The 26845-nt window shown below is 41.9% G+C and overlaps 1 protein-coding gene across 3 annotated transcripts; it reads right to left on the reverse strand.

The window, feature by feature from the left end:
* On the reverse strand, positions 1–26845 carry LOC148012041 (protein-L-isoaspartate O-methyltransferase-like). 3 transcript variants are annotated; one of them, XM_087669437.1, is made up of 9 exons: positions 26716–26845; positions 26394–26450; positions 26049–26159; positions 25702–25733; positions 1892–1996; positions 1691–1814; positions 1392–1463; positions 712–785; positions 1–617 (listed from the first exon to the last, which is right to left on the reverse strand). In XM_087669437.1, the coding sequence occupies exons 2-9, from the start codon at positions 26440–26442 to the stop codon at positions 534–536; spliced, it is 651 nt and encodes a 216-aa protein (XP_087525563.1). In that variant the 5' UTR covers positions 26443–26450; positions 26716–26845; the 3' UTR covers positions 1–533. The 3 variants fall into 3 exon arrangements, with proteins under 3 accessions (XP_087525563.1, XP_087525561.1, XP_087525562.1); XM_087669435.1 differs by lacking the exon at positions 26716–26845 and having other exon boundaries at positions 26394–26700; XM_087669436.1 differs by lacking the exons at positions 26394–26450; positions 26716–26845 and adding an exon at positions 26497–26697.

A 26845-nucleotide genomic window follows, 5' to 3' on the forward strand; every position in this document is an offset into this window, starting at 1 on the left:
TGCTTTTAAAAGTCCAATTATTTTAAGTCTACCATTTCTTTAGACACAAATTGCATCAATTTCTATGCTTTGACATGGATGTGTTTTCCACTTTCTCATATTCGTAGTATAAGCCTCGTTTTGAGGACTACTTCCTTTGCACATTATGGATCAATGTATATGGTTTCACCTATCAAAGATGTGTCTGTGCATGTGTGCCATTTGTTGGCAGCTGTGGACAAACAGCAGGTGTTTGTGTGTATGACTAAGCTGTATACATGTACATGCAATGTCCTATTAAAGTTCCTGTACCTGATTTATGTTTTTAATGCTCTAACGCATTTTAACATGATTGCATCACTGCCATGATGATATATGACATCCACTGTGTACAGAACACTTACATGTAGTATATCTCCAAGTAAATGAAAAGTTCGTTTGCAGTAAAAGAGCTTCCCCCATCTGTACTGTACAAGTCAATGTGGGGGTTATTAGACCTTCTTCACATAATACATTCTCCAAATGCAAGGCAAGCAGCAATTTTGACTTGATAGTCAGACAAGAGGAACATATTGAACCCCCATTGCAGAATGCTGCTTCACTGATCCATCAGGCAGCTTGTCAATGACCAATAGGTTCTGCAGCCACAAAAAGTGGTACACGCATGAATTGTTACAGGAAAAGAAGTAGATACAGTTTTATGCCTATGGAACCACAAATAAAACAGCTTACTTGAACAAATTTGCCCACTGGAATGACCATTCTCCCTCCTGGCTTCAACTGCTTGACCAACTCCTCCGGCAGATCTTGTAAATACAAACACCATTTCTCATTTTCATCAGCATTTCTACTAGAACCTTATGTCATAAGGACTCTATGCTCAATTTGTCAGTCTGCAGGGGGTAATAATTGAATGTTGTGATTGGTGAAAAAGCCTCCACCCTAATCATTAAGGGCTTGTACTGTCTGACAATAGTAAGACGATTCAAGGGAGATGTCCAATGAGGTCATAAATCAGCAAGAACTGTCTGCCTTAGTTGTTTTAATTATGCACTTGTTGTGAATTTACTGAACCAAATGCTTCTCTCTCAGAAATGGCAGCACCCTGATCCTTAAAATACAGGACTCTGTTCTAAATAAGACTTAAGACCCAGCATGAAACCACAAGAAATAGAAATCACCATCTACATTACTCTGTCATCAATAACCTACGTAAAGAAGCATGATGAGATAGAGACTCTGCAATTGTTCAGAGTACGTAACTACTCTGGTAGATTAATTTTTTAGTATTACCAGCAACATTATAAAACAGAGATCTTGAAGCTCCTTATGGCTGACTAACTTTATTTCCAAGGTAATCTTTCGAAAAATTGAGGCACGGCTCATTTGTTGACAATAAAATTAGTGTTTACCAGCAGCTGCAGCCCCAACATGTATCGCATCAAAAGGGGCACCTTCTGGATATCCCAGCTTACCATCAGCAACTGAAAGCACAAACTTTAAGTAAGCCAGCAAATACCTTAGAAGATATTCCTACACTCTTGGAGTTGTGCCTACTTGGTGTAATCTAGGCCCCCAACCCCATATTTTCAATGATCTGTAATAGGCCTTGATGAGGGAAACAGACTCTAACTATGACCCAAAACATTACCGTGGACTGACAATCTTCCACTTTCAAGGAGAGAAGCAGCTTTGCTACCCAAAACATTACCATGGATTGACAATCCTCCACTTTCAAGGAGAGGGGCAGCTTTGCTCTTTTTAATAGTATCAATGGATCTCTGCACAAGTTCAGGAATGTGTTCCACCCCTACAGTTTTTCCAGCCTCCCCAACCTAAGTGGAAAAACAGAGAGTCACTATCTGCACAGATGGAAGCTGGATCATAGGTTAATCTCTATCAATGATGTTACCATGAGTGCAAAAACTGCTGTTAAGTAGCCTGATCCAGAGCCAACATCAAGGACAGACGCTCCAGGCTTGAGATGATCGGAAAGAAGCGAAAGGCAATATGCATGCTGCACTTCAATGAGGAAATTCTTAGCACACCAGAGAATAGTGATCATAAGGAAGATAAAAAATCAACTTATGCTCATGTCTAAGCAAAGCAAACACAACCACCAGTTTTCAACACGAAAAAAGCTTTTGCTCAATTCATTTATTTGACATGATGAGAAACTCAACAGAATAATGACTAGGCTTTTCAGTGTTTCCACTCGTAAACACCAAAGGTAAATGCATTACACAAGTGCCTGAACATACTTTCCATAATGTTATACATTCCTAGAGCTGTTGAAAAAACTCCATTTGATTTTTACAGCTGGCACTGTCGTGTTCCAAGGCAAGTCAGCAAAGATTGAGTAAAAATCTCAACTGCACCATTTTTATCAAAGGACAAAAGCAACAACCCAAGTTCCATTCCATACGTTCATTTTGTAGGGTTCTTTTCAGTTCTCATGCATTCAACCAGTTGACCATTTCATATGACCTACTCTCTCTCTCTCTCCCTCTTCCACTTTAACCTACACTCCCTCTCCCTCTCCCACTTTAGCCTACGCTCCCTCTCCCTCTTTCCCTCCCCCTCCCACTTTCACCTACACCTCTTCCTCTCCTCTCCCTATCCCTCTCCCACTTTCAAGTTTCATCCACACTCCCTCTTCCTCTCCCTCTCTCACTTTCAAGTTTAGACACTGTACTTTCCATGATCTATGTTTAAGTCACATATTTTATGTGTGCAAGCTGGATTTTTAATACATGTATGAAACAACATATTTTATTTTTAAAAGATTTGTTTATGTTCCATACTATACATATTCACGTGCTGAATGTATTGTACAAATCGTACGGAACCACCCTGACGACAACACCTGATGAGAGCTACCAGACCAGAACTCTCCATTGTGGACAACCATATGGCAAGTTCTGGATGCATGCATAGCTTCCAGGAAAGTGTATTATTTATCAACATCAATTATAAGGGACCTTTATCAAGTCCCCACAAGCAAGCTACAAGTTGTCATTCAAAGGTTTCAAAGATGCTATTCTAATTTACTAGCCGGCCTGTTTTGGCCTTCAATCAGTCTTCTTTTGTATGCCACCCTAGTTTCGCCCTATAAGAGAAGGGAATGTGCATTGTAACCACATTCATTAGTTGCACTTGCAGATTCTTGGTGAAGACAGAGAGAGCCTGTGAAGTGTGTTTTAGCACACTATATTGTTGAACTCTTGGACCTCACAAAGAAAAACCCACCTCATTCATCAATTTTGCATTTAGAGTTTTACAATTGTTTTAGTCATTCTTCTGCTGCGTGTTGAACTTCTATTTGGTATTTATTATGCATGGTACAACAAATGCCCAATTTTTCCTTGTTTAGGTGTAGACATCATAGATCCATCTCATTCATGCTTCATCAGTCCTTCATTCCTCAGCACGCTGTTGTCCTCCACACTACGAGAGAGAGGATATCTCAGTTCGTGGAAGCCATTCTTGTGCTGTCCCACACTAGCAACTTTATACAGCTGACGGTGACCTGTTTTTCCAGCACTCTCGCAGCTGTGTTTCCAGATTAGAGTGGCTGCCGTGTTGCCCATGGTGTCCAGCATCATTCCTCAGGCTGTGTTTTGGTGTCATGAGGTCGCAACCAGCAGGCATCTTACCAGAAGCTGCCACATCTGCATTCTCTGCTGTTACTGGTCAGAAACAGCCACCCAGCTCATCATTCATTTCCCACAACTGTAATCTACCATCCAACTCCCTATGTTTTGCTATTTGGAGATTGCAACTGGACCCCATCTTTGTGTTTTCTCCTCAGTTGGCTGTCCAGCAGTGGCTGGCTTGATCTTGGAGAGATTTCAGCATATTCTTCATCTCCGACAGCTGATGAGGACTGGATTCCACTCCCTTTACTATTGTCCTGTACATCCAGTGTGTTCTCTGACACCCCCCCCAAATGGAGGACTATGTTTTGCTCCCTCTGCATAGCATCTTCATCCACAGGTGTTGCTACCTGATCAACCAGACTAATGCAATCATCTCTAAGCCCTGCTCACCTCAGTACTGTTCCTATAGACATGGCCAGCCCAAGGCTCACAGTCACAAGGACATGAATTTTCAACTTTATGCTTTTTGGTTACTTAAGTTGAGACACATAAGTTGTGCACATGTGAGATTACGTCGAATGTGTGTCACACTAACAAGCGATCCTAGCTTGAGCAATTGGGGATCTTGGCAAAAGTTGTGACAAAACAAGTGCCAATAGGGTACCTGAAACCAGCCTTCCTTCCATGGATGGGTAGAAAATCCCTGATTACAACATAATTATAGCAGCAAACAATAAATGCAAATCTGAAAATACAAATTTATCTATTGATCTTGAAAAATGCACACCTAATTGGCACCCCTTTCGGTATTTCTTTAGCTTTATTGAAGAAGAAGTTAATTTACAATGGGATTCTCCCGATCCCTTTCACAATCCAAACTCCCCTTGCTGTCCAAAGTGACCAATAAGTCTTCAATCTGATTTGCCCCTTGATACAAGCACTTAATTGGCCTTCACCCACTTCATAGACGATGGAAATTCCCCAAATTCAATGGCTGGCTAGTCCTCCACCTGAATTTAGCTGAAATTCACCTTCAGCCCTGAAAATTCCAAGTCTTGGAGCTTCCAATTTCTGGCACCCTTCCCGAGGCTACTGTTAAATCCTAATTTCTACTATAAATTAGGGTGTACAACAGAGAAATTTGCAATTTCTCAACCTCCAAGGATCCAAATGTTGAGATCTTCAGGGCAAGGCTGTGAAATGGCTGGGAGATGAGAGAGAAAGCTGTAGAGAGAGAAAATTCAAAGTTTTGTCGCGAAGAATGACTGAAAATCAATCAAATGCAGCTACTTCCCTACCATAACAGCATTAAATGTTGTCGCCTACAGCTGAGACATCCAAATCAACTGTCACCTTGTATCTGGATGCAATCGCCCAATTGTGGAGGGTCCGAATTTGCAATCACTCCTCAAAACTCACTCGTGCCTGGCTACAACGGCTGAAAATAGGCTGGCCATGACTGCTCACAGCTCTTCCACATTTGTACAGCAAGAATGATCTCGTTTTTCCTCTTCTTTAGCCTTTTACCAGCCTGTATGGGCAAGTTTGCTAAGTGGCAACCTTCCCAAATGGTTTTTCCAACATTATCCATCATTAAATATTAGTTTTCAGTCTTTAATTACTGAAAATTAATCTAATAATTATTTCAATGTCCAAAAAAATAATCTGACTGGCCAATAATTAAATTGGCTGGGCATCTTCTACTCCCGAGTATCTCTATGCCATCTTTGACCATTGAATCGTTGTTAGGTACCATTAAACGCCACATCTCTAGTGTCACCAACTGACACTTATGGCCAAATGAATGACCTAGACCAACAATTGACACCAGATACCACCAGGTACCTGTGCAACATAACTTATAGCAACTTTTGCCTTTAACATCCCGTGATTTTCTCGAGTCCTAGGCTTGTAAATTTACTCTAACCCCAATTGCACCTCACATGTGCAACATCTACTTAATCATGTGACTAAAAATTAATCCACATGTTAAGTGAGGTTTCAAAAATACATGTCCTCATGACAATACCTAGAGAAGAACTTAGTTAGGGACATTCAATTCCACCTTGGAGATGATTTTTGGTATCAAGGGGATTTTAAATAGTTTAATGTCCTAAACTAAGGTTTGTGAAAAGTATAAAAACTTCCAAGTTCAAAGAGGTTAAGATTTTAATTTGAGGTTGAGTAGCATTTAAAGTTATTTTCTTGAGGGAAGGCCAATGGGCTATGCAACTCGATTTCATGTGAAGGCCCTAGTGAAAATTAAAAATTGCTAAATGTCTCAAGTTTGCGTCTACATTGAGCAACATAGAAGTGTATCTCCCATATTAGACTCTCTCTCACCATATGCTATTTCCCCCCAATGATGCCCAATATACCATATGTGGCTTTAGATAAGGATATTTGGGAGTTCTCAAAGAAGGGAGATGTTATCTTACTAGGAGACTTTAATACCAGGCAACCTCCCACCTAGTGTCTTTCTTTTATGTATGTGAGGAGATGCTACAAGAGCAAGATGTATTAGAGCTACAACTAGAGAGGACATCTTGAGATATAGGGAAAGTCATCGAATATGAGAGATACCTTATGGAGATGGGTACAGCACACAGATTGGCCATTCTTAATGGCCTCGCTAGATATCCTATATATGGCACCTTCACATGATATCCCCATCGAAATGGTGCCAGCATAGTAGACTATGTACTCGTTCCACCAATTTTGATATCTCACATCCAAGTCCTCTCAGTATCACGCCTCCTCGAAGTCGTAGTGGACCCTGTCTACCTGCCATTCACCATTGACCTCCAATCTACTAATATGCAAATCCATAATGCAATTCATGTTAGACTTCAAGCTCGACTTCTCTATCTTTGGTATGACTGTACCCGACACTTAGCATGTCCAATTGTACACATGCTGACATTGAATAAGTGGGTGTTTAGCTTAGTTGTCTTTGGTGTGAATGGTCCTATTGTGACCTTAGGTTGTAAGTGCTCTCTTTAGTTATGTGTTATGAGAAGGAAGAAACCTGTGTGAGCTCTCTGCTCTGCACTGTTGGCCCCAACCCTTCTCTCACTTTCATCATGGTATCAGAGCCATGAATGGGCTCTCTGGAGGATGGCATTGGTGGAGCAGACCCTGAAGCTTGAAGACAAAGTATGTCTCTTCAAGAAGTAGGCTGCCATTGATCTCATGTGAAAGGTATGCGTTTCAATATGAGTCTCTGGAACTGTCAGAGCTTGTTGGGGATTGCTCAAGGGATCGAGAATATGTATTAGAGCCTATGTATGATGTCATCCATGCTCACCATGATCAGCTGAATACAGATGTGGAGCTGGAATTTTTGTGCCTATTTTTTTATGGGAAGGATTGGATAGCTTATGTTACATTAATAAATGTAACTTATGGGAGACAGTCGCGAGGGATGACCGTCCGGGGGGGCCTTGGGCACCGGAAAGAGGTCAAGGGGATTCTAGAGAGTAAGTGAGTCTAAGATTAGTAGGACTCACCTAAAGCAGATGGCTGGCAGACGGAACTAGGGAGAGGAGCCAACACTCTTCTAGGCGAGGTTGGGAGGTGAAAAAAAAACGTCACTCGTGCAATTTGAATTTACGAACAGATAGGCCGTCGTCAAATGTTTGGCTACTAGTTGCATTATACTGGTATCAGAGCCGAAGAGCCGACGGATCCTGTCCTCACGAAGAGCCGTGAGCCCTGTCCTCACGAAGAGCCGCCGGGTCCTGTCATCACCGGGTCACATCAAGTAGCCGTTTCACGAGTCGTTTCACGAGATTGGCAGTCGGGACACGTCAGTCATCATTCTTTGTGTTAACGATGGCGACCACGACGGACGGGTGCAAACCAGATACGGTGGGACTAAGTCCCGCTTTAATCTTTCTGGTCACAGCCTGTGTTCCCACGTGACCTGACAGGGGGTGATTAATTACACCCATACCCAGCGCTCCTACCAACAGGCCGTGTTCCCAGCTGCTTTGTTCTTCGCGCCATCTCTACTTTACAAAGATCATTGACTTCTGTTTTATTTATAATCAAGAAAGCACCCCAACTTTGTACACAAATTTCTTATATTTGCTTTCCAATTCCAATATATTAATGGAGGGGAAAGGGAAAGAGGGGATAATCGAAGGCTCTAGTTCCGGGGACCACCCTATGGTAGATCCCCATGAAACGGAAATACAAGAAGAACAATGGGAAGAATTTTTTGCTACACGAGAACAATTTGATGATCTAACTGCTCGTGTGCAAGCACAGGGGGTTCAAATGGAATTTCTAACTCAAACACTCACCGAAATAAAATCTCAATTAACCTTATTACAAGAAAGGGATAAAAATAAGCTAGAAACCTCGGATATTCCATCTTCATCGAAAGATTTAGATGTGACTATGCGAGATCTTAGAGAACCCCACCAAAAGCTGAGGGATAACCCAGTGTTAAAAGATATGAAACCCCCTCAGTTTCACGAGGAGGAAAAAGACAGAAATAAAGACACTATCTTTAATTTTCTCCAAAAATGGGAGGATTTGCACAAACTTAAAAATACTCCACCACATCTCCAAGCGTTGAAGGCCAGTTTAACTTTGGGGCCAAAGGCATATAAATGGTGGCGAACTTTAAAGGAAGCAAATAAAATACCTGAAACTTGGGCTCAATTTGAATCGGTCTTTTTGAAAGAATTCCTTCTTGAAAATAAAATGGAAAGAAATTGGGAAGATTGGGATTATGTCAGATAAAAGGGAAGACCCCTGCTTACATATCTGGAGGAATATCGTGAGATAATCCTCAAATTGGAAGGAATAGATGAATTTCAAAAGACAAGAGGATTCATTAGGAGACTAGATAAGGCCTGTAAAAAGGAAGTGAAAAGGAGCTCACCTAAGACGCTTGAAGAGGCAATTAAATTTGCATTAATCAATGAAGATAGTACGCATCCAGGTACACTCACTAGTCTCACTGATACGGAGCCCAAGACTAAGGAATTTGAAACCTCAAAATTTGTAGACAAATTTAAAAGGAAAATGCCATTTCTTAAGGGCAAGAAACAACCCCTTGAAAAGAAACAACATGTAAAGCCAAAGTTAAGTCAAGATGACTTTGATAAGGCCAAAAAAGAAAGGTTGTGTTTCAATTGCCTATCCCCTAACCATGCTGCCTAGAATTGCCCTCAAAGGAAAAAGGGGGAAGATAAAGGAAGGGATAAGGACAAGGGCAAGGGAAAAGAAAAACAAATCCATGTAGTGCAGACCCTGAAATTAAAGGGGCATGAAAAGTATAAATCTTTAGAGGTCTTGCACAAGGATGTACGACACAGGTATTGTATGTCAACTTGTATGTGGCAGCCTACCTTTGGGCCACATAATTTAGTTAGAGTGCATGGATTGATAGCTGAAAAGAGGGTTGGAGTCATGATTGATGACTCTGCTACCCACAATTTCATAAATTATGCACTTGTCAAAAAATTGAAACTTCCCCAACAAAAGAGTGGGCATCAATATATTGTTCGTATGATGCAAGGTCAGGATAATAAAATATGGGATACAATGGTATCCAATTTGGAAATTGAGATCCAAGGATATAAAGATAAACTTGATTTCCAAATTATGAATATGGAAAGAGCCGATATTGCTTTAGGGAGGGAGTGGCTATGGGGATTGGAACCATCCATAAAACGTAGTTATCATCATAATACACTGGAATTTGAAAGGGATGGTAAGACTTTTGTGATTCAAGGTGAACATGAAGTATCTGATAACCCTTTGTTGTGTTCCACTGAAGTTCAGAAGCTGATAAAGAAGGAAGCTTGTGAGATATATATGTTATGGTCTCTTCCTGTACAAAACACTTTTACTTTTTGTAATATAAAGCAACATTTTCTTATGCTTATGAGTTGAATGTAAGTAATGAATTAAGTGGTTTGTTAGATGAATTTAAAGATGTGTTTCCCTCTGATTTACCAAGTGGCCTTCCACCAGATAGGGGTGATGTAAATCACCCAATTGACACGGATAGGAATACACACCCTATTTCTAAACCACCTTATAAATCAAGTGAAACACGGCACTAAGAAGTTGAAAGACAAATTAAGGATTACCTTGATAAAGGGTTTATACAACCCAGTAATTCACCTTGGGCTTCGCCAATTTTATTGGTAAAGAAAAAAGACGGTTCTATGCGACTTTGTGTTGATTATAGAGCACTTAATAAGATAACGGTGAAAAATAAATTTCTTATGCCCAGAATGGAATATCTTTTTGATCAATTACAAGGGGCAAAATTCTTGACAAAAATAGACTTAAGATCAGGCTATCAGCAAGTAAGAATTAAGGCACAGGATGTTCCTAAGACAGCATTTCGTACTAGATATGGGCATTATGATTTTTTTGTGATGCCTTTTGGCCTCACTAATGCACCGCTACATTTATGAAGCTGATGAATAGTGTGTTATGGCCCTATCTAGGACATTTTGTAGTAGTCTTCTTGGATGATATCTTGATCTTTAGTAGATCAAAAGAAGAACATTTGGAACACTTACCATTAGTATTCCAATTGTTAAGAACACATTCCCTTTATGCGAAGAAAACTAAATGTGAATTCCTCACACAAGAGATCAAATATTTGGGGCATATTATCTCGAAAGAGGGAATCAAGATGGATCCAGAAAAAGTAAGGGCAATTATTGAATGGCCATCTCCAAGGAACCTGGAAGAGCTGCAGATCTTCCTAGGTTTCTCTGGATTTTATCGTAGATTCATTCGAGATTATGCCAAAATAGCTGTTCCAATGACAGACCAACTTAAAGAGAAAGGGAAGAGCTTTAATTGGGAAACAGACCAAAATGAAAGTTTTCAAAAACTTAAGGTAGCTATTGCTACAGCTCCAGTACTATTAATTTTGGATCCCAATAAACCATTTGTGGTTGAAGCCGATGCCAGTGATAAGGTGATAGGCGCGGTCTTATTACAAAAAGGTCGACCAGTTGCTTTTGAAAGCAAGAAATTAGACCGTGCAAAACGGAATTATTATGTTTATGAGAGGGAGCTGTATGCAATAGTACATGCAATGAAGAAATGGAGGCACTATCTATACGGTGCCAAACTTTTTATCTTGTCGGATCATGAAAGCATTAAGTGGCTTAGTGACCAACCAGATCTACAAGGGCGTAAAGCCACATGGGCCGAACTCCTTCAAGAGTTCGACTACGAAATAAGGTATAGAAAGGGAAAGTACAATGTAGTGGCTAATGCACTCAGTAGAATGCCCATCATAAATTAATTGAGTTTTACTCTGTTCACTTCCAATTTACTTGAATCTTTGAAACGGAAATGTCAGGTTGATCCGGCATATTCCAACATATGGGAAGCAATAAATAATGGGGATCCAAATGGAAGAGCCCCCACAGAGGAAGGAATATCTGAAGATGTTCATCAAGGAAATGGAGCATCAGGGATTGCTCAAATGAGATTCAAGTGGAAGAATTTTACCATTGATAATGGTTATTTACTCTACAAGGGTAGGGTATGTGTCCCGAAAGATGAAGAAATAAGGCACCAGATACTCTTTGAGTGTCATGATACCCCTAGTGCGGGACATCCAGGAGTTAATAAGACTTATAGTCTTACTAAAAGGCAATTCTATTGGCCTGGAATGAATAAGGACATCCTTGAATATGTGGTCAAATGTAATAAATGCCAGGTTAATAAAGCTGAAAGATTGAAAATTGGAGGACTCCTCCACCCATTAGAGATTCCTTCGGGAAAATGGGAGAGTATCTCCATGGACTTTATTGTTGCGTTACCCAGAACACAGAGGGGGCACAACTCTGTGTGGGTGATTGTGGATAGATTAACCAAAATGGCTAGGTTTATTCCAACTTCAACTGATGTTAAAACACCAAAATTGGCTAGATTATTCGTAGAGAACATATACCGATTGTATGGCCTTCCAGCAAATATAGTCTCTGATCGAGATAGAAAATTTGATAGTCAATTATGGCATGCTGTATTTAGGAAGTTGAATACTAAACTTAGTATGAGTACGGCGGACCATCCGCAAACTGATGGGCAAACTGAAAGGGTTAACCAAATCCTTGAAGATATGCTCAGGGCATATGTAAGTAAAAGGCAAACTAATTGGGAAGAGTATCTACCGATAGCAGAGTTTACATATAATAGTGCCAAGCACCCTTCCATTGGATATAGTCCATTTATGTTAATGTATGGGTTTCAGCCCAGAGCTCCTCATGCAATAGGACTGCATAAGAAAAAGGTTCGGGCAGCCAAGGACTTTTTGGAGGATATGAATAGTATGTTAAAATTTGCTCAAGAAAATATTAAGAAAGCTCAAAATCGAGCTAGAGCTTATGCAGATCCTTACCGAAGAGACATCTCCTTTGAAAAAGGAGAATTAGTCTATCTTAAGGTGCCTAAACAAACTAAAACCATGAAAATGAGACGATGTCCAAAGCTTTCACCCAGATATTGTGGTCCTTTCATAATACTTAAAAGGGTGGAAGAACAAGCTTACAAGCTCCAACTACCTGCTGGTAGTAAAATACATCCAATTTTTCATGTAAGTAAGCTAAGGAAGAAGCTGTGTGATTTGGATAATCTAATCTTAAATGATAACATTGAGGAGCTATTAGATGACCAATCTAATAAACCAGAAAGAATATTAAATGTTCGTAACAGACGAACAAGGAATACTATTTATCAAGAATGTTTGGTCAAATGGAAAGATTGTTCAGAAGAAAGCTCAACATGGGAGCAAGTAAGTACTTTAAGGAAAAGGTTTCCCAATTTACAGTTGGACCTTCCAAGTATCGTTTTCGAGGACGAAACTGATTCTTAAGGCGAAGGAAATGTTACATTAATAAATTTAACTTATGGGAGACAGGCGCGAGGGATGACCATCCGAGGGGGGCCATGGGCACCCGAACGGGGTCAAGGAGAGTCTAGAGAGTAAGTGAGTCTAAGATTAGTAGGACTCACCTGAAGCGGACGGCTAGCAGAAGGAACTAGGGAGAGGAGCCAGCACTCTTCTAGGCGAGGTTGGGAGGTGAAAAAGAACATCACTCGTGCCATTTGAATTCACAGACAAATAGGCGGCCATCGTCACAAGTTTGGCTACTAGCTGCGTCATAGCTTAAGTCATCCAATGGTGCACTCTATTGCTCATGAAGGAGAAGCAATGCTATGTAAAGCTTGGAGAAGCTTGTTTAAGCATGGTAAAGTGGATGCTAATCTTCACAACCAGCAGGTCTGAGGTAAAAATTGTTGGAGCTTTTCTTTTCCTTTGCTCTTGCTCCTGCTTCTCTGTCCAGCATTTGCATTTTTCTTTTCAGCCCTACCTCTAACATTATAAGCTGAGTTGCTGCCTTCTCCACTAGACTTACGTCTAATTTCTTCATTCAAGATCGAACCCCTCACACCATCATATGTGAGATTGGGATTATTGCTGAGAGAAACAACCAAAGTCTCCCAAGAGTCAGGCAATGTCATGATCAAAAAGATCGCCCTCAACTTATCATCAAAATCCAAACTTGCATCCTTGAGCTGATTTAAAATGCCAGTAAATGCACTCAAGTGCTCAGCTGCAGGCTTAGACTCATCCAGCCGCATATTCACCAACTTACGCATTAAATGCACCTGATTAACAGGTGTGGTGATCTCATAGGTAGTCTTCAACTTCTCCCATATTGCATGACCAGTGTCTAAATCCTTAATGTCTGTCAAAATGTCATCAGTGAAACCCATCTTTATATAAGCCACAGCCCTTTTATTGACTTTGGCCCAATCAGCCTCAGACATTTGTGCGGGTTTATCCATTTGCAAAGCATCCTCACAATCCTTTAAGAGCAGTATGCCCTGCATACGATCTTTCCAAAGATCAAAGCCCTGACCATCAAATCACTTGATTTCCATCAAACTTTTAATGTCAGAACTGGAAGAAGTTGCAGCCATTTTATCACAAGTACAAGTGTAAAAGCACTAAACTGCAAGAGCACAAGCTAAATCAACAAATACACTGCTGTTCTTGCATAACCAGCAATAATCCTCTGCTGTTTTGACATAGACCAGCCACTGCACAAGCAAATAATGCAGAAATTTATCAAATTCTGCACAAAATCCCAAATTTCCAGGTTCAAATTTGACCAAATCTGAGAACTGTGCTTGCGCGCGCGAACTCCCGTCAGTGACAAAGGGGTTGCTTGCAGTAAACCTTAGAAAATTTTAAAAATTTTCTGGAAGAAAAATGTGTCGAATCTGCAGCCGTTGACCTGCGCTGCCCGTCAGATGCCACACAGCCTTGCGTGAGCTGTCGCCTGCTCAAAAACATGACGAAACTGCATCGCGTGACCTGTGCAGCCTGCGCCTGATGCCACGCAGCCTGTCGCTGGAGTTTCGTGACCTGCGTTGACTTGTGCAGTCTGCGCCTGGCTGCTCGTGACCTGTTTGTGACTGCCTGCCTGCCTGGTCAAAAATTGACCTGTCGCCTGTCTATCAAGTTGTCGCTTGCACAAAACGTGACCTGCAACACTGTCGCCTGACTGTCCAGCACATACACGTGCCTGGAAACAGTGACGGCCTGACCTGTTCTTTTGAAGCATAGGCATACTTGGCAAGGTACAAGTGTTATCTCTCATGCTTTTGAGCTTGGGTTTGGAGTGTCAAATGCTCAGATTTTGAAGGGAATAACAGGGTGAAATCTGTCCAAAAGTTTCGAGCACTACTACAGGGCATTGTTTGGTCCACAAATGCCTTTGAAATGATGCACATGATTATCAAGAAAACTTGGTAAATGTCTGTGCAACACCCATGTACACCTGGACATGACCAAAAGGGATTAAAAGTTCAGTTCTGGAATGCATTTACAGATATGAAAATTACAGGCTGAAATTTGAAATTGAATGTATAACAGTTATCACTTGAAGGTTAAAGCGTTTTGACATTCACTTGTACCCATAAGGCTTGAGTCATGCCATTGGAGCTAAAGGTGTGTTGTGGGATACTATGAGCATTAAATGCCAAAAGTTGGACTGATGTACTGCTGGTTATAACAGGGTATTGACTGTTTTTATTAGTTGGAAGGATATTTAGCTTCCATACGTGATGTACATGCACTGCAGTGTGCCCAGTTGGACATGTATGGATACCTACATGTAATAGCAACTGTCTGAGATGCCTTGGGGCTGTTTGAGGCACATACACTCTATTGTTTGGCTGGAAGAGAAGCTGCTGGTCACTGTCATTTAATGCTTACATACTGCTTGTCTGCACATGAACAGTCTACTTAATTACATGATGGTTATGCAGTGAATGCAGTCTATATATGCAGGCTGCAATACCTAAGTGATTGCCAACTGACAGGAGGTGAATGTACCATTGTTTTTGGACTGAAACACTGCTTGTCTAAGCAGAGGGTGTGCTGAAAACTGTCATAAGCAGTTGCAGGCTGAAACTGAACTGTCAAAAAGATTTGGTTTGCAAGTAGCCAAGCAAGGTTTACACTATGGCAAATGCTGAGAGAACAAACAATATTACCCAGATTGTGGTGGAAAAGCTCGACAACAACAATTATGCCATATGGAAGTTCCACATGGAAAACTTCTTGATAGGAAAAGGCTATTGGGAGATAGTGACTGGAGCTGAGGCTGAGCCCGAGCTGCCTACAGGTGACAGGCCTCCGACACAAGACCAGTTGCCAGCTCATCGAGCATGGACAGAGAGAGCACGCAGGGTTTTGCACTGGCTGTCCCTATGTATATCAAATGACATGGAAATGCAGAAAATGAATTGCAGCTCTCCTAAGGATGCGTGGGACATTTTGATTAGGTACTATGGTACCACTACAACTGCCAAGAAGATACAGTTAGAGCAGAAATTTAACAACATGGAGAGAAAGAGCACGTCCATACAAGACTACGTAACAGAGATCAAGACCATTGCGGATCAGCTGGCATCTGTTGGTACTCAGGTTGAAGATGAAGACATGGTTGCTGTGACTTTGAATGGCTTGGGTCCAGAGTATATCTTTTGATACTTCTGTCTCTGTGCGGGCTGAAATACCGGATTTGAACAAGCTGGTTGCATTGCTTATCCATGAGGAGGTTAAACTTTGCTTGGGTACAGGCTCTAGCAGTACAAAAAGCAAGGATGCAGTCTTTTATTCCAATCAATGCGGCCGTGGAAACCGTGGTAGAGTCTATGGTTCTAGCAGAGGAGGCCAGCAAAATGCATCCTATGGCAATAATAACCGGCAAAGATCAAATGCAAGAGGAGGTGGAAACTTCAAAGGCAGGGAGAGATCTAGCTCTTGTGGTAGAGGCTCTTGGCAGCAGCAGCGCCCATCTGACAATCCGAATAAGGATAAGGATTGTCATTACTGCGGAAAGTATGGTCATATTGCAAAGGACTGTTGAAGAAGCAAGGCAATCAGAAAGGAAAACAACATGGACACTTTGCTTCGTCCTGTCAAGCAGATGATGCTTCAGGAGATAGAATGTTTGCCATGCAGTATGTGAAAGACAGGGCTGCTGAAAAATCCATTGATGATGCAGTATGGTACATTGATTCAGGGGCATCGAATCACATGACCCCTCACGGTGATTGGTTCACTGACATGGTGGCTCAGAGAAATGGCTATGTATGCATAGGTGATGACACGCAGCATAGCATTGAGCATAAAGGCAAAGTGCTCTTGTGTTTCATGATGGCAGGAAGAAGCACTTACATGATGTACTGCACGTCCCATCGATTACGAAGAACTTATTATCTGTGGACCAAATGACCAAGCAGAACTTGCAGGTTAGGTTCAATAAGCATAGGTGCTTTATTGAAGAATTTGACAATGGATGCAAGTTGTTTGCTCACCATCACAGGAATGGCAAGATGTTTACTCTAGATGCCACTTTGCCATGGCTGAATTCAGCTATGTACAATCTAGGTTGCCATTTGTCAAGCATGTAAGGTAGAGCACACGTCCATTATAGTTAGTGCACTCTGATGTCTGGGGGCCAGCCCATAATGCATCTATGGGAGGCTCCAGGTACTATGTGACATTTATTGATGATTACAGTCGCTATACTTGGGTGTATATACTAAAGGCAAAAGATGAAGTGCTGGCTATTTTTCAGCAATTTAAGAAGTAGGTAGAGAAAGAGTTTGACTACTATATCTCTTGCTTGAGATCAAACAGTGGTGGTGAGTATGTGTCAAATGCTTTTGACAGTTTTTTGGCTGAAAATGGCATACGCAGGCAGCTTACCTGCAGCTATACTCCACAGTAAAATAGAGTGGTTGAACGTAAGAACAGGGTGTTGATGGAAGTTGCTCGTGCGATGATGAATGAGAAGAGTATGCCATCGTATTATTGGGCAGAGGCTGTTATGACAGCCATGTACATTCTTAACAGGACTCCCACTGCAGGTATTCATGATGTGACTCCTTTTCATAGGTTGTATGGCTACAAGCCGGATGTAAGTCACATGAAGGTATTCGGTTGCATAGCTTATGTGCATATCCCTAATGAGAAGAGGAGGAAGCTAGATCCTAAAGCACATAAGTGCGTCTTTTTTGGATATTCGCAGGAGAAGAAGGCATACAAATGCTATGATCCCTCTACACGTGAGACACTTGTGAGCAAGGATGTGATTTTTTATGAGATGGCCTCTTGGTATGCATCACCTACTACAGTGCCATCTGATATACCTTCTACATAGGTGTCTATAGTTGATTTGCAGCAGAGTATTGCATTGTCAGGTCCTACAGTGACAGATGCTTCTTCTCCTGTGTCTCCTTGGACAGGTAGATTGAGGAGGACTGTAACACCATCCACTCACGGCATTATGTCAATGAGGGGGAGACATGATGTATTGGACAGCAAAGGGAAGGAAAAAGTCTTTGAGGATGCATCTGGTTTAGTGACACCTAGTATCATGATTTCAGGCTATGACTTTGCTGGCAGTTTAGACAGTGAGCTTGGCATTTCGACTGTCTATACGCCTGGCACGAGGCACAGCAGGTACATTTCGCCTCATGAGAGAGGGGAATCGAGCAGTGCACCATAGCTTAGACGCTCGCAGAGAGTCAGGTACCCTGTTGACACATTGACTTACAGTGGTTACACTGCGAAGCACTATGCTTAAATGACAAAGGTGATGGAGATTAAAGAACCAGGTACATATGCTGAAGTAGTGAAAGATGAGCATTGGTGCACAGCTATGGATGAGGAAATTGATACCTTGGCTGAAAATGCAACATGGGATCTTGTACCACTGCCTGCAGGGAAAAAAACCATTGGCTGCAAATGGGTCTACAAGATCAAATGCAAGTCGGATGGTAGTGTTGAAAGGTACAAAGCCAGGCTTATTGCTAAGGGGTATGCTCAACAGTACGGACTTGATTATGAGAAAACATTCAGTCCTGATGCCAAGATGGCAACCATACGCACAGTGATTACATTGGATGCTGCTAAAGGCTGGAAATTGCAGCAGATGGACGTTAAGAATGCCTTTCTTAACGGTGACTTGGCAGAGGATGTCTACATGGATCAGCCCGAAGGGTATGTTCACCCTGATTTTCAGCATTATGTGTGCAAGCTGGAAAAAGCATTATATGGGCTGAAGCAAGCTCCGAGAGCCTGGCATGCAAGGATCAGTAACTACTTGCGGAGCTTAGGATTTACTGTTGGTAGGTCTGATCACAGCCTATTTACGAAAAAGACCGACAGTGGCTTGGTAGTGCTGGTTATATATGTTGATGATTTGATCATTACTAGGGATGATGACTTGGGCATACAGCATGTTATGGAAATGTTGAAATCAAAATTTGACATGAAAGACTTAGGTGATTTGAAGTATTTCTTGGGCATTGAGGTAGTCAAAGCTGAAAATGGTTTATGGCTGATGCAGAAGCACTATGCCATGGAAATGCTAAAGAAGTATGGCATGGCTGAATGCAAACCATTGGATACACCTCTTGAGCAGAATGTCAAGCTAGACATGAGCACTGGAGCTGAAATTAAGGATGTGACTATGTACAAGCAGATGATCGGAAGTCTGATCTACTTGACCATCACTAGGCCTAACTTGAACTACGCTGTAGGGCTCATAAGCCAATTCATGTAGAAGCCCAAAAAGCCGCATTTGGATGTTGTTAGGCGTATTATGAGATATGTTAAGTCCACTGTAGATTATGGGTTGTTCTATGTGAGAGATAAGCCCTTGAAACTAGTTGGATACACAGATGTAAATTGGACAGGATGCTCATATGACCATAGATCTATAAGTGGCTATGCTTTTGGCTTGGAAAGCGGAATGATCAGCTGGAGCAACAAGAAGCAACCTACAGTTGCTTTGTCGAGTACTGAGCCTGAGTACACCTTCTCTCACTTTCCACTACCTTCACACCCTTTCAAGAGGACATTCCGGTTTGTGGCTCGTGGCTGCCTTTACTCTTCCTCTTGTGCTTCAAGTGCCTTGTTCCAGCATCACACCTTGCGTCTGGAGCATCTTCCACTTGGCGTCACCATCATCTGCTTGGCATCAACACCCTTCTCCTTCAAGCTCCACCTTCACCTGCGTTTTTCAGTTTGAAGGTCTTCTCTTTGCCTAGCTTCATCATCTCCATCTTGGCATCAGCATCCTAGCCTTTGGTGGCAATCTACATCACCTAGCGTTATTTGTCTATCACAGGGGCTGTTAGGAACTGCGTTTTTACAGCTTGGCTCCTCCTCCATTACTTAAGAGTCATTCGTCTATCATAGGGGCTGTTGGGACCTGCATTTTCACAACCTAGCTCTTCCTCCATCACTTGGCATCACTCGTCTGTCACAGAGACTGCTGGGACTTGCGTTTTTGCAGCCTGACTCATCCTCCATCATCTAGCATCATCATTATCCACCTAGCGTCAGCAATTGGGCTACTCTCCGTGCGTTTGACACCTCCGATACTCTCAGATTTGACTTTTGCTGCCTAGGTCACTCCCCAATATCAAAGGACAGCGGTTTGCTCCCTCAATAGCTAGTGATCATCTTCCACATCTTCGACGGCATCAGAGGGTTGCGGTCCACTCCCTTGACAATAGTCTTTCACCTTCCAATGACTACTTCGATAGACCCACTGCCCAAAGGACTACATTTCACTCCCTTCACTGTGAAATTTCCCACAAGTGCTGCCGCCTGATTCAAACAGGACAGTGAAGTTAAATTTAAGCTTTGGCTCCACTGTATCAGCTTTTCTTCTCATAACATGATTCAATGCATCATCACCATGTTCTTCTTGTGTTTCTGAGTTTCATACACACACTATGTTACTCCCTGCAAACCCTACTGTCTCTGTGCATTATCGCCTATTTTGACATGGTATTAGAGCATACCTATTATTTTTGACAAACGAGTGCCGACAAACAGGCAAGCACAAATACTTGTTAGACGCCTCACACTGCAGAAAAAAAGAGCATTCTTGGCCTAGCTAGAGCGAGATCTATATCAATTGTTCTTGAGCCAACTTCCAAGGCCCCTGACTCTAGAGAGGCTTGGAAGCTTTTCAAAGAGCACTACTCGGCCACACCTATCGTGTCCACTACTACATAGGAGGAGTATGTAGCTAGTCTTTATACTATAGAGGATCAACCCCCTCTTCCTTATCCACCAAAGCCGTGTCCAAAGACCACCACTTCCTTTATGGAGAGTAGGGTCAAAGAGGCCATTGATAGATTCAGCAAAGGAAAGGCACACGATCATGATGGATTAGTAGTCAAGCACTCATTTACAGGGCTTTGGCTCAAGTTTGCTGCATTCTTCCTTACGTATGTGCACAAATGTTTCGCAGCCAAACACTTTCAAATATGCATACGAAGGTGGCTTGCCCAACCACGCTTCTTGGGGAACTCCCCCTCCCCAAAGACCTGTTTGGTGACCAATTAATCAAGTGTACGGCTGTCATAACAGCCTCTAACCAAAAACCATGAGGTAAAGCAACATGTGACAACATTGTAAGGACCTTGTTTTTATTGGTCCAATTCATATGATCCGATACCAATTTGATGGAGCCTGACAGAGCTGAGAGTGAACGCGACGGATAACACACATAGAGAGTAGAGAGTAGTAGAAAGGAGAGAGTGAGCATGACACAATGGATATTCGATACAATAGACTAGCATATACCTCTTTAGGTTTTAGATAGATATATATGAAAGTACAATTTTGCTAAAGGTGTGTTCACACCCGTACACATATAAAAGGCACGATGGCCCTTTATTCCGAACATCAGTGGCCACTCTAATGCACTTTTCTAAATATCAAGTAATTACAAAGGAAACAAATTTAATAGGTAATTGATTATGTAAATAAATAAAAATGGTACAACTTCTTTTCCTATTGTATTATGGTAGTTAGTCACTCTTTTAGAACTAGAAATGTAGAATTTTCTCTCTTCTTGTTCTCTCTCAATAGACTTAATACATGTGCCATCTAGTGAAGGAAATTGAGGCTTTGCGTCTCAAATGTGAACCAAATTGTGTTGTGGTAATTGATTTGTTGATCTCAATGTATATTTAATGGGGGCTTGCATAGTGGCATTGAAAATGCATGCATGCATATACCTTAGTGATTCAACAAGGTTGCTTATTTAAATTCAGCTAGTGGATAATATAATAGGTGAAATTCTACATCTACAGGTGAGCTAATTTGCATGAGACAGCAGAAAGAAAATTTGGGACTTAATGGAGCTCATCACTTGAGACATATATGCAAGTATTCAAGGCTTGATTTGTGCCTATATTTTCTTATAATTTTACTTCCCTCTTGATTGTAGCACTAACTTATTGTATCCTGTTTGGTATGACATGTTGCATTTCATTGTTCTTTGTGTACTCTCTCTCTCTCTCTCTCTCTCTCTCTCTCTCTCTCTCTCAAAATCCCCCTAAGGGACAAGAACGAAGTGAGGCGGAAAAACGATATAATGCTCTCGCGCGTAAAAAGTGACGACGATATGTAGTGACCAAAGAAAGTAAAGATGCTAGGAAGTTTGAGAAATGTCCAAGGCAAGCATGGAGAAAATTGCAAACTAAACGATCAAATGTTATGGGAAATTTTACATATGCTAACATGCTATTGTATGTTACAGAACTTTACATGCATAAAGGGTACAGCCCATCAAATGTGATGTACATACGCAACCATTTAGTGCTCTGTTCACTTTAGAAACATTGGAGGCAACCCTCAACAAGATGGCTAATGGAAAAGCATGTGATACTTTGCAATTGAATGCGGAGATGTTGAAATGGACAACAAAGGAGACGAGACTGTTTATGCTGCATGTGATACATCATGCTTTTGCGTATGGTTTTCCCCAAGAATGGCAGGAGAATTGGATACAACCGTTGTATAAGGAAGGAGATCGCAATTTGCTCACAAACTACCACACAATTATGGTCAGTTCAGCCATGGCAAAGCTATTCAGCACTATCCTAAAAATGCAATTGAGCAAATGGACAGAAAGTAATAACAAACAAGCTTATGGACAAGCAAGTTTTCGCCCTGGTCATAACACCATAAACCATTTGGTTACTTTACGAGTGTTTATGAATGAGAGTCAGCTTCAGGGAGCAACCTTGTATTGTTGTTTCGTGGATTTTAAGAAGGCTTTTGACATCGTACCAAGGGTTGGCTTATGGCAAGGAATGCAAGAATTAGGGGTCCCAAATGATCTATGTATGGGAATTTACAAGATATATCAACGAGTCGTGTGCCGCCTCAAAGGTCGCAACGGGTTGTCACAAGTATTTGAGAGTAATATGGGAGTCAAACAAGGTTGCCCACTCTCCCCTACATTATTTAGTTTATGCATTGATAAGCTAGAGGAAATACTTCTCACGGCTATGAATGAAGAGGAAGCCAAAAGCCCGCATATTGGTATATTTGCCATCTTGCTCCTACTTTATGCAGATGGCGTGGTCTTCTTTACATATACTAGGGAACGTATGCAACAGTTCATGGGGATTCTTGAACGGTTTTGTCAAGATAGTGGTTTGATGGTGAATGTATCAAAAACAAAGCTAATGGTTGTGTGCACCAAGCAATCAAAGACCCCACCAAAAGTACATTATGCGGACAATCTATAGAGGTAGTATCTACTTTCAAATACTTGGGGATTGAGATACCTGCAGACCACAAATGGCATACATGTGTGGAGTGGTGATTAGCGGCAAGGAAAAGCAAGTATTATTACTTTGAAAACGATTGCAGCCGTACAAATACTAAATGCTGAAAAATACGTTGTATGATTTTTGAAGCATATGTTCTACAGACGGTATTATATGGAGTGGAAGTGTGGTGGGGGAGGGGGGGGGGGGGGGGGGGGGGGGGGGGGGACATCTCCTCATCTGCATGGAACAACATTGAGAAGCTACAAAAAGCTTTTATTCATAGACATTTGGGCATCAAAAGCACCACACCATATGTACTTATACTTTTGAAAACTAGCCATTAGCTAATTGAGGTACATGCTATGATCCAAGTATTGAGGTATGCCACCCGAGTACGTCAAATGGATGACAGTAGGCTCCCCAAACGGGCATGGGATGCTAGCACACGCCTACAGAAAACGTGGAAAAGTAAAGGTCTTTCAACAGGATGGGTGCTAGATATGCAAAAATGGTTTAAAGGGTGGGAAGTGGATAGATATCTAGATATGGCATCCGAAGGTATATGCATGGACACATTTCAATCAAACCTCTTACGAGCGTATCAAGCAAAACATCAAAGCAAGGGAGCAAATGGCAAACTTGCTTATTACAGTATACATATCTATCCTTCATATTGGGAATCCTACATGTAGGCAGAGACACACACGCAGCCATACATAGCCAACCCGCTCTCAGTGGTATTTAGACAGAGTATTGCACAACTTTGAACTCGATCACACACTTTATTAATCGAGACAGGTGCATGGAGTGGACAGGCAAGAGAGACAAGGTTATGCAAGTTGTGTGAACTACAGTGTAGAATCAGAGGAGCACATGATTATAACATGCCCAGTATATGCACACATACGGGCTGCCTTTGATATCCCTTTAAAGGGGCCACTTCACCAGTTTTTTACCACTACTCCTACATCGAAGTTAGGGGCTCTCATCATCCGCATGTTATGCTTTTTAGAGAACCACGCTACATAGATCATTCTTTCACCGTAGCTACCCTTTCCTACCATGGGGAAGGAGAATCATTGTATATCTCGAACCATGGGTCATAATTTGGCCTTCCACGGACGATAATAAACTACTCTACTCTCTCTCTCTCTCTCTCTCTCTCTCTCTCTCTCTCTCTCTCTCTCTCTCTCTCTCTCTACCAAAGAACTTAGTATACCATTGCCCTCCAATGGCAAGGAAACAACAATGTTGGGGCTGCAAATGCAACGAACCGAGAAGTTGTGCATCAACCTCTGCCCATTACATGTAGCTCTTTGAAAGCTCAACTAGAAGCCACTCCTTTCCTCCTAGGCATTTGCTTTTGGCGTAGGCAACCTGCTCGAGAAAAGCTCCTAAATATTGTGTTTTTACTATTGAATCTCTTTGAACTGCGTTTTGCATATGTTGCCTCCCCATCAACCTTGCATTTCCTACCTTCATGTCTACATTTTGAACAAAAACTTGTTAACATTTTATATAGCGAGCATCTCATAGGCTTTATGTATGCCTTGCATGGGGACATTTGGTAGGGCACTATTAGATCATTTTATGAATGCTCGATCATGTGATTTATGGGCAGCTCACTTGTCGAGCTTACAACTCGCACGCTTAGTCTTTTAGAGTTTCCCCTTGTCCACTGGCAGTGGCAACCAACCATGCTTACCTGCAGTTTACCATCACCTGCAAACATTATGTGATCCCTCCAATGAGCAGCCACCAATGATTCCCCAAATATGGCTTCATCATTGATAGTGAGTGCCTACTCAAATTATCTATATTGGAGCCTGCAGGAGATGGATCCTCACATACCCTTGGAAGAGTTTACAGCACAGCTTTCCAAAGCATTTCACATCTTAGCTACCATGTATTTTCCCTACACACATCCCCATTCCACCCCTCCAAGCAAGAATGTCCCACAAAACAGCTGGTATGATAAGAAGTGGAAAGAAACCCATCTTCATCTCCAACAAGGCAAAGCACGAGGGACCTACACACACAACCAAACACGCTTGATCTTTCCTCACCTGGTCCAACAAAAGAAGAGGACATATCTATCTAGATTGGAGCATGAGTTTTACCAACTATTCTTGGAGGTAAGACAACAAGGAGACGTGAAAGGCATTCCAAGAGCCCCGAGCCCATACACACATTACTTCCATAGATATGTGGCATACATATGCCGCCTCACTATATCATACCCGGACAGCCCCCTCTACCTCAACTACCTAAGAAAAGATCCACGTCATCCACCTTCTTCAATATAGAAAGGGTTCACAATGCCATTGACAAACTCCAGAATGGTCAAGCCTAGGGCCACAATGAACTAGTAGCAAAACACCTATCACAAACCAAAGATATTCTCATGCCCCTTCTAGCCCACCTGTTCAACAAGGCCCTATGTGAAGGCTTCCCCGCCAATGGGTCAGCTAATACTATAGTACCAATCCTAAGAGCTCGAGATCCCATGGTTCCTATGAACTGCTGCACAATCATAGTTAACTATCATTCAAAAATCATAGAAGGCAAATCCCCTTGATTTGGAGTTTGTATAAAATCCTCCTTCCATGAAAATTGTTGTCATTATATGAACTCAAGGATACTGCCAATCATCAAGTTTGAAATGAGTAAAGTCAGCAGTATTGAATTCCTGCTATATGATTGTATGAAGCTTGCATTAGTCTGGTAAAGGATCAGGTGGTTTCAGTCACACAACTTCCAATACTTGAGTTTAAAATCTCTGACGTTGCACGAAATCTTGTAAGATATGTACTCATTCATGATTTATCTTTTCAATTTGTGCAGCCAAAACCTAGTCAATCAGCTGTCCATCCAAACAATCGCTTGAAAACAGTGACTCCAGATAATCATTTCATGCCATAGAAACTCAGCTTGAAAAGAAAATAGTTCCCCAACTCACCATGTGAGGTGCTGATATTGTTACTCCATGACCTGTTAAACATTGAAGAGGCCATAAATGTTATTTTAACAAAAAGGATTTTGTTACAAGCCTGCCAATGCTTGCAACAAGATTACAGCAAAAATCAACATAACAAATACAAAGTTTGCGTTATTTGTTGGAATACTACTTGCAAGAAATCTGGAGCGCAAACAAACAAAGCACCAATTAAAGAGTGCATACTGAACCGATCAACCTAAACAGAATCCCTGGTTGCATCCTTAATTTGGGTGAGATTAATTATGAAAAGTCATATCACATCGATGGCTTCAGCGATTCGTTGCAGCAGCACTGTTGTTCGAACTCACCTATTGGTTGAGGACTGTCTTGATATGGGGAATATGCTCCCGAAACAAAATCAGCCCTGTCGATCTGTCGCATTGCCTCAGCAGCTGTTGCGGACGTCAGTATACCATTTCCTGCAAAGAGCGTTGTGATAGCGCCAATAAGGCAATATAGCATTGAATTACATCAGTGATAAAAGAAAGATGCATTCGAGAATTTAATCCAATGTTTGCCATATACAGGCCCAATAAACCCCATCTTTCCACAAGTGTATGCAATAATCTCAGGAATAACAGCAAAACGTAAGCCGTTTAGGGAGTTTCTGTGAATGGACGGAAGAACGAAGGGGCGGGAGGAAGGCAGCACACGTTGGAGCCTGGCAACCATGGCGGAGTTGGAGGACGATTGGTTTCCCATGGCTGGAGCTGCAAAACATCCAAGGATGAGAAGCAGAAGGAAGGAAGCACGCACTCTGCAATTTGGCAACCATCTCGTCATTATCCTTGCCGTGGCAGGTCCAGCTCATCTCTCAAATGCCTTTAAAAACGATGCGAAAAGAGAAAAGAGAATAATGGAGGATTGAGAGAGAGAAAGAGAGAAGGAGAGGGAGAGGGAGAGGGAGAGCGAGGGAGGGAGAGAGGGAGAGGAATGATCGAGAAAATGAAGGCAGGCAGGCGCAAGAGAGCGCACCAGCGCACTTCTTGATGGGCGGTTTTTGTGTCCACTTCTGTCCGGGCACTTTGCACGTCCTGCACTGTCGGGGTCACTCGCACGCGGTCAGGGTCACTCGCTCGCGCTCGAGGTCGGGGTCGCTCACTTG

This window comes from Lygodium microphyllum, chromosome 27, assembly GCF_053477565.2.
Source record: "Lygodium microphyllum isolate KBCC chromosome 27, Lygodium_microphyllum_v1.1.10, whole genome shotgun sequence".
Classification (NCBI taxonomy): domain Eukaryota; kingdom Viridiplantae; phylum Streptophyta; class Polypodiopsida; order Schizaeales; family Lygodiaceae; genus Lygodium; species Lygodium microphyllum.

Bases quoted from the DNA above. Each gene is read 5' to 3' on its own strand.
- LOC148012041 (XM_087669435.1), bottom strand. From the start codon at position 26,523: ATGACGAGATGGTTGCCAAATTGCAGAGTGCGTGCTTCCTTCCTTCTG. The intron at 25,734-26,048 runs GTGAGTTCGAAC...AATGTTTAACAG, and splicing joins AGACAGTCCTCAACCAATAG to GTCATGGAGTAACAATATCA. The intron at 1,464-1,690 runs GTAATGTTTTGG...TTGTGCTTTCAG, and splicing joins TGGAGGATTGTCAATCCATG to TTGCTGATGGTAAGCTGGGA.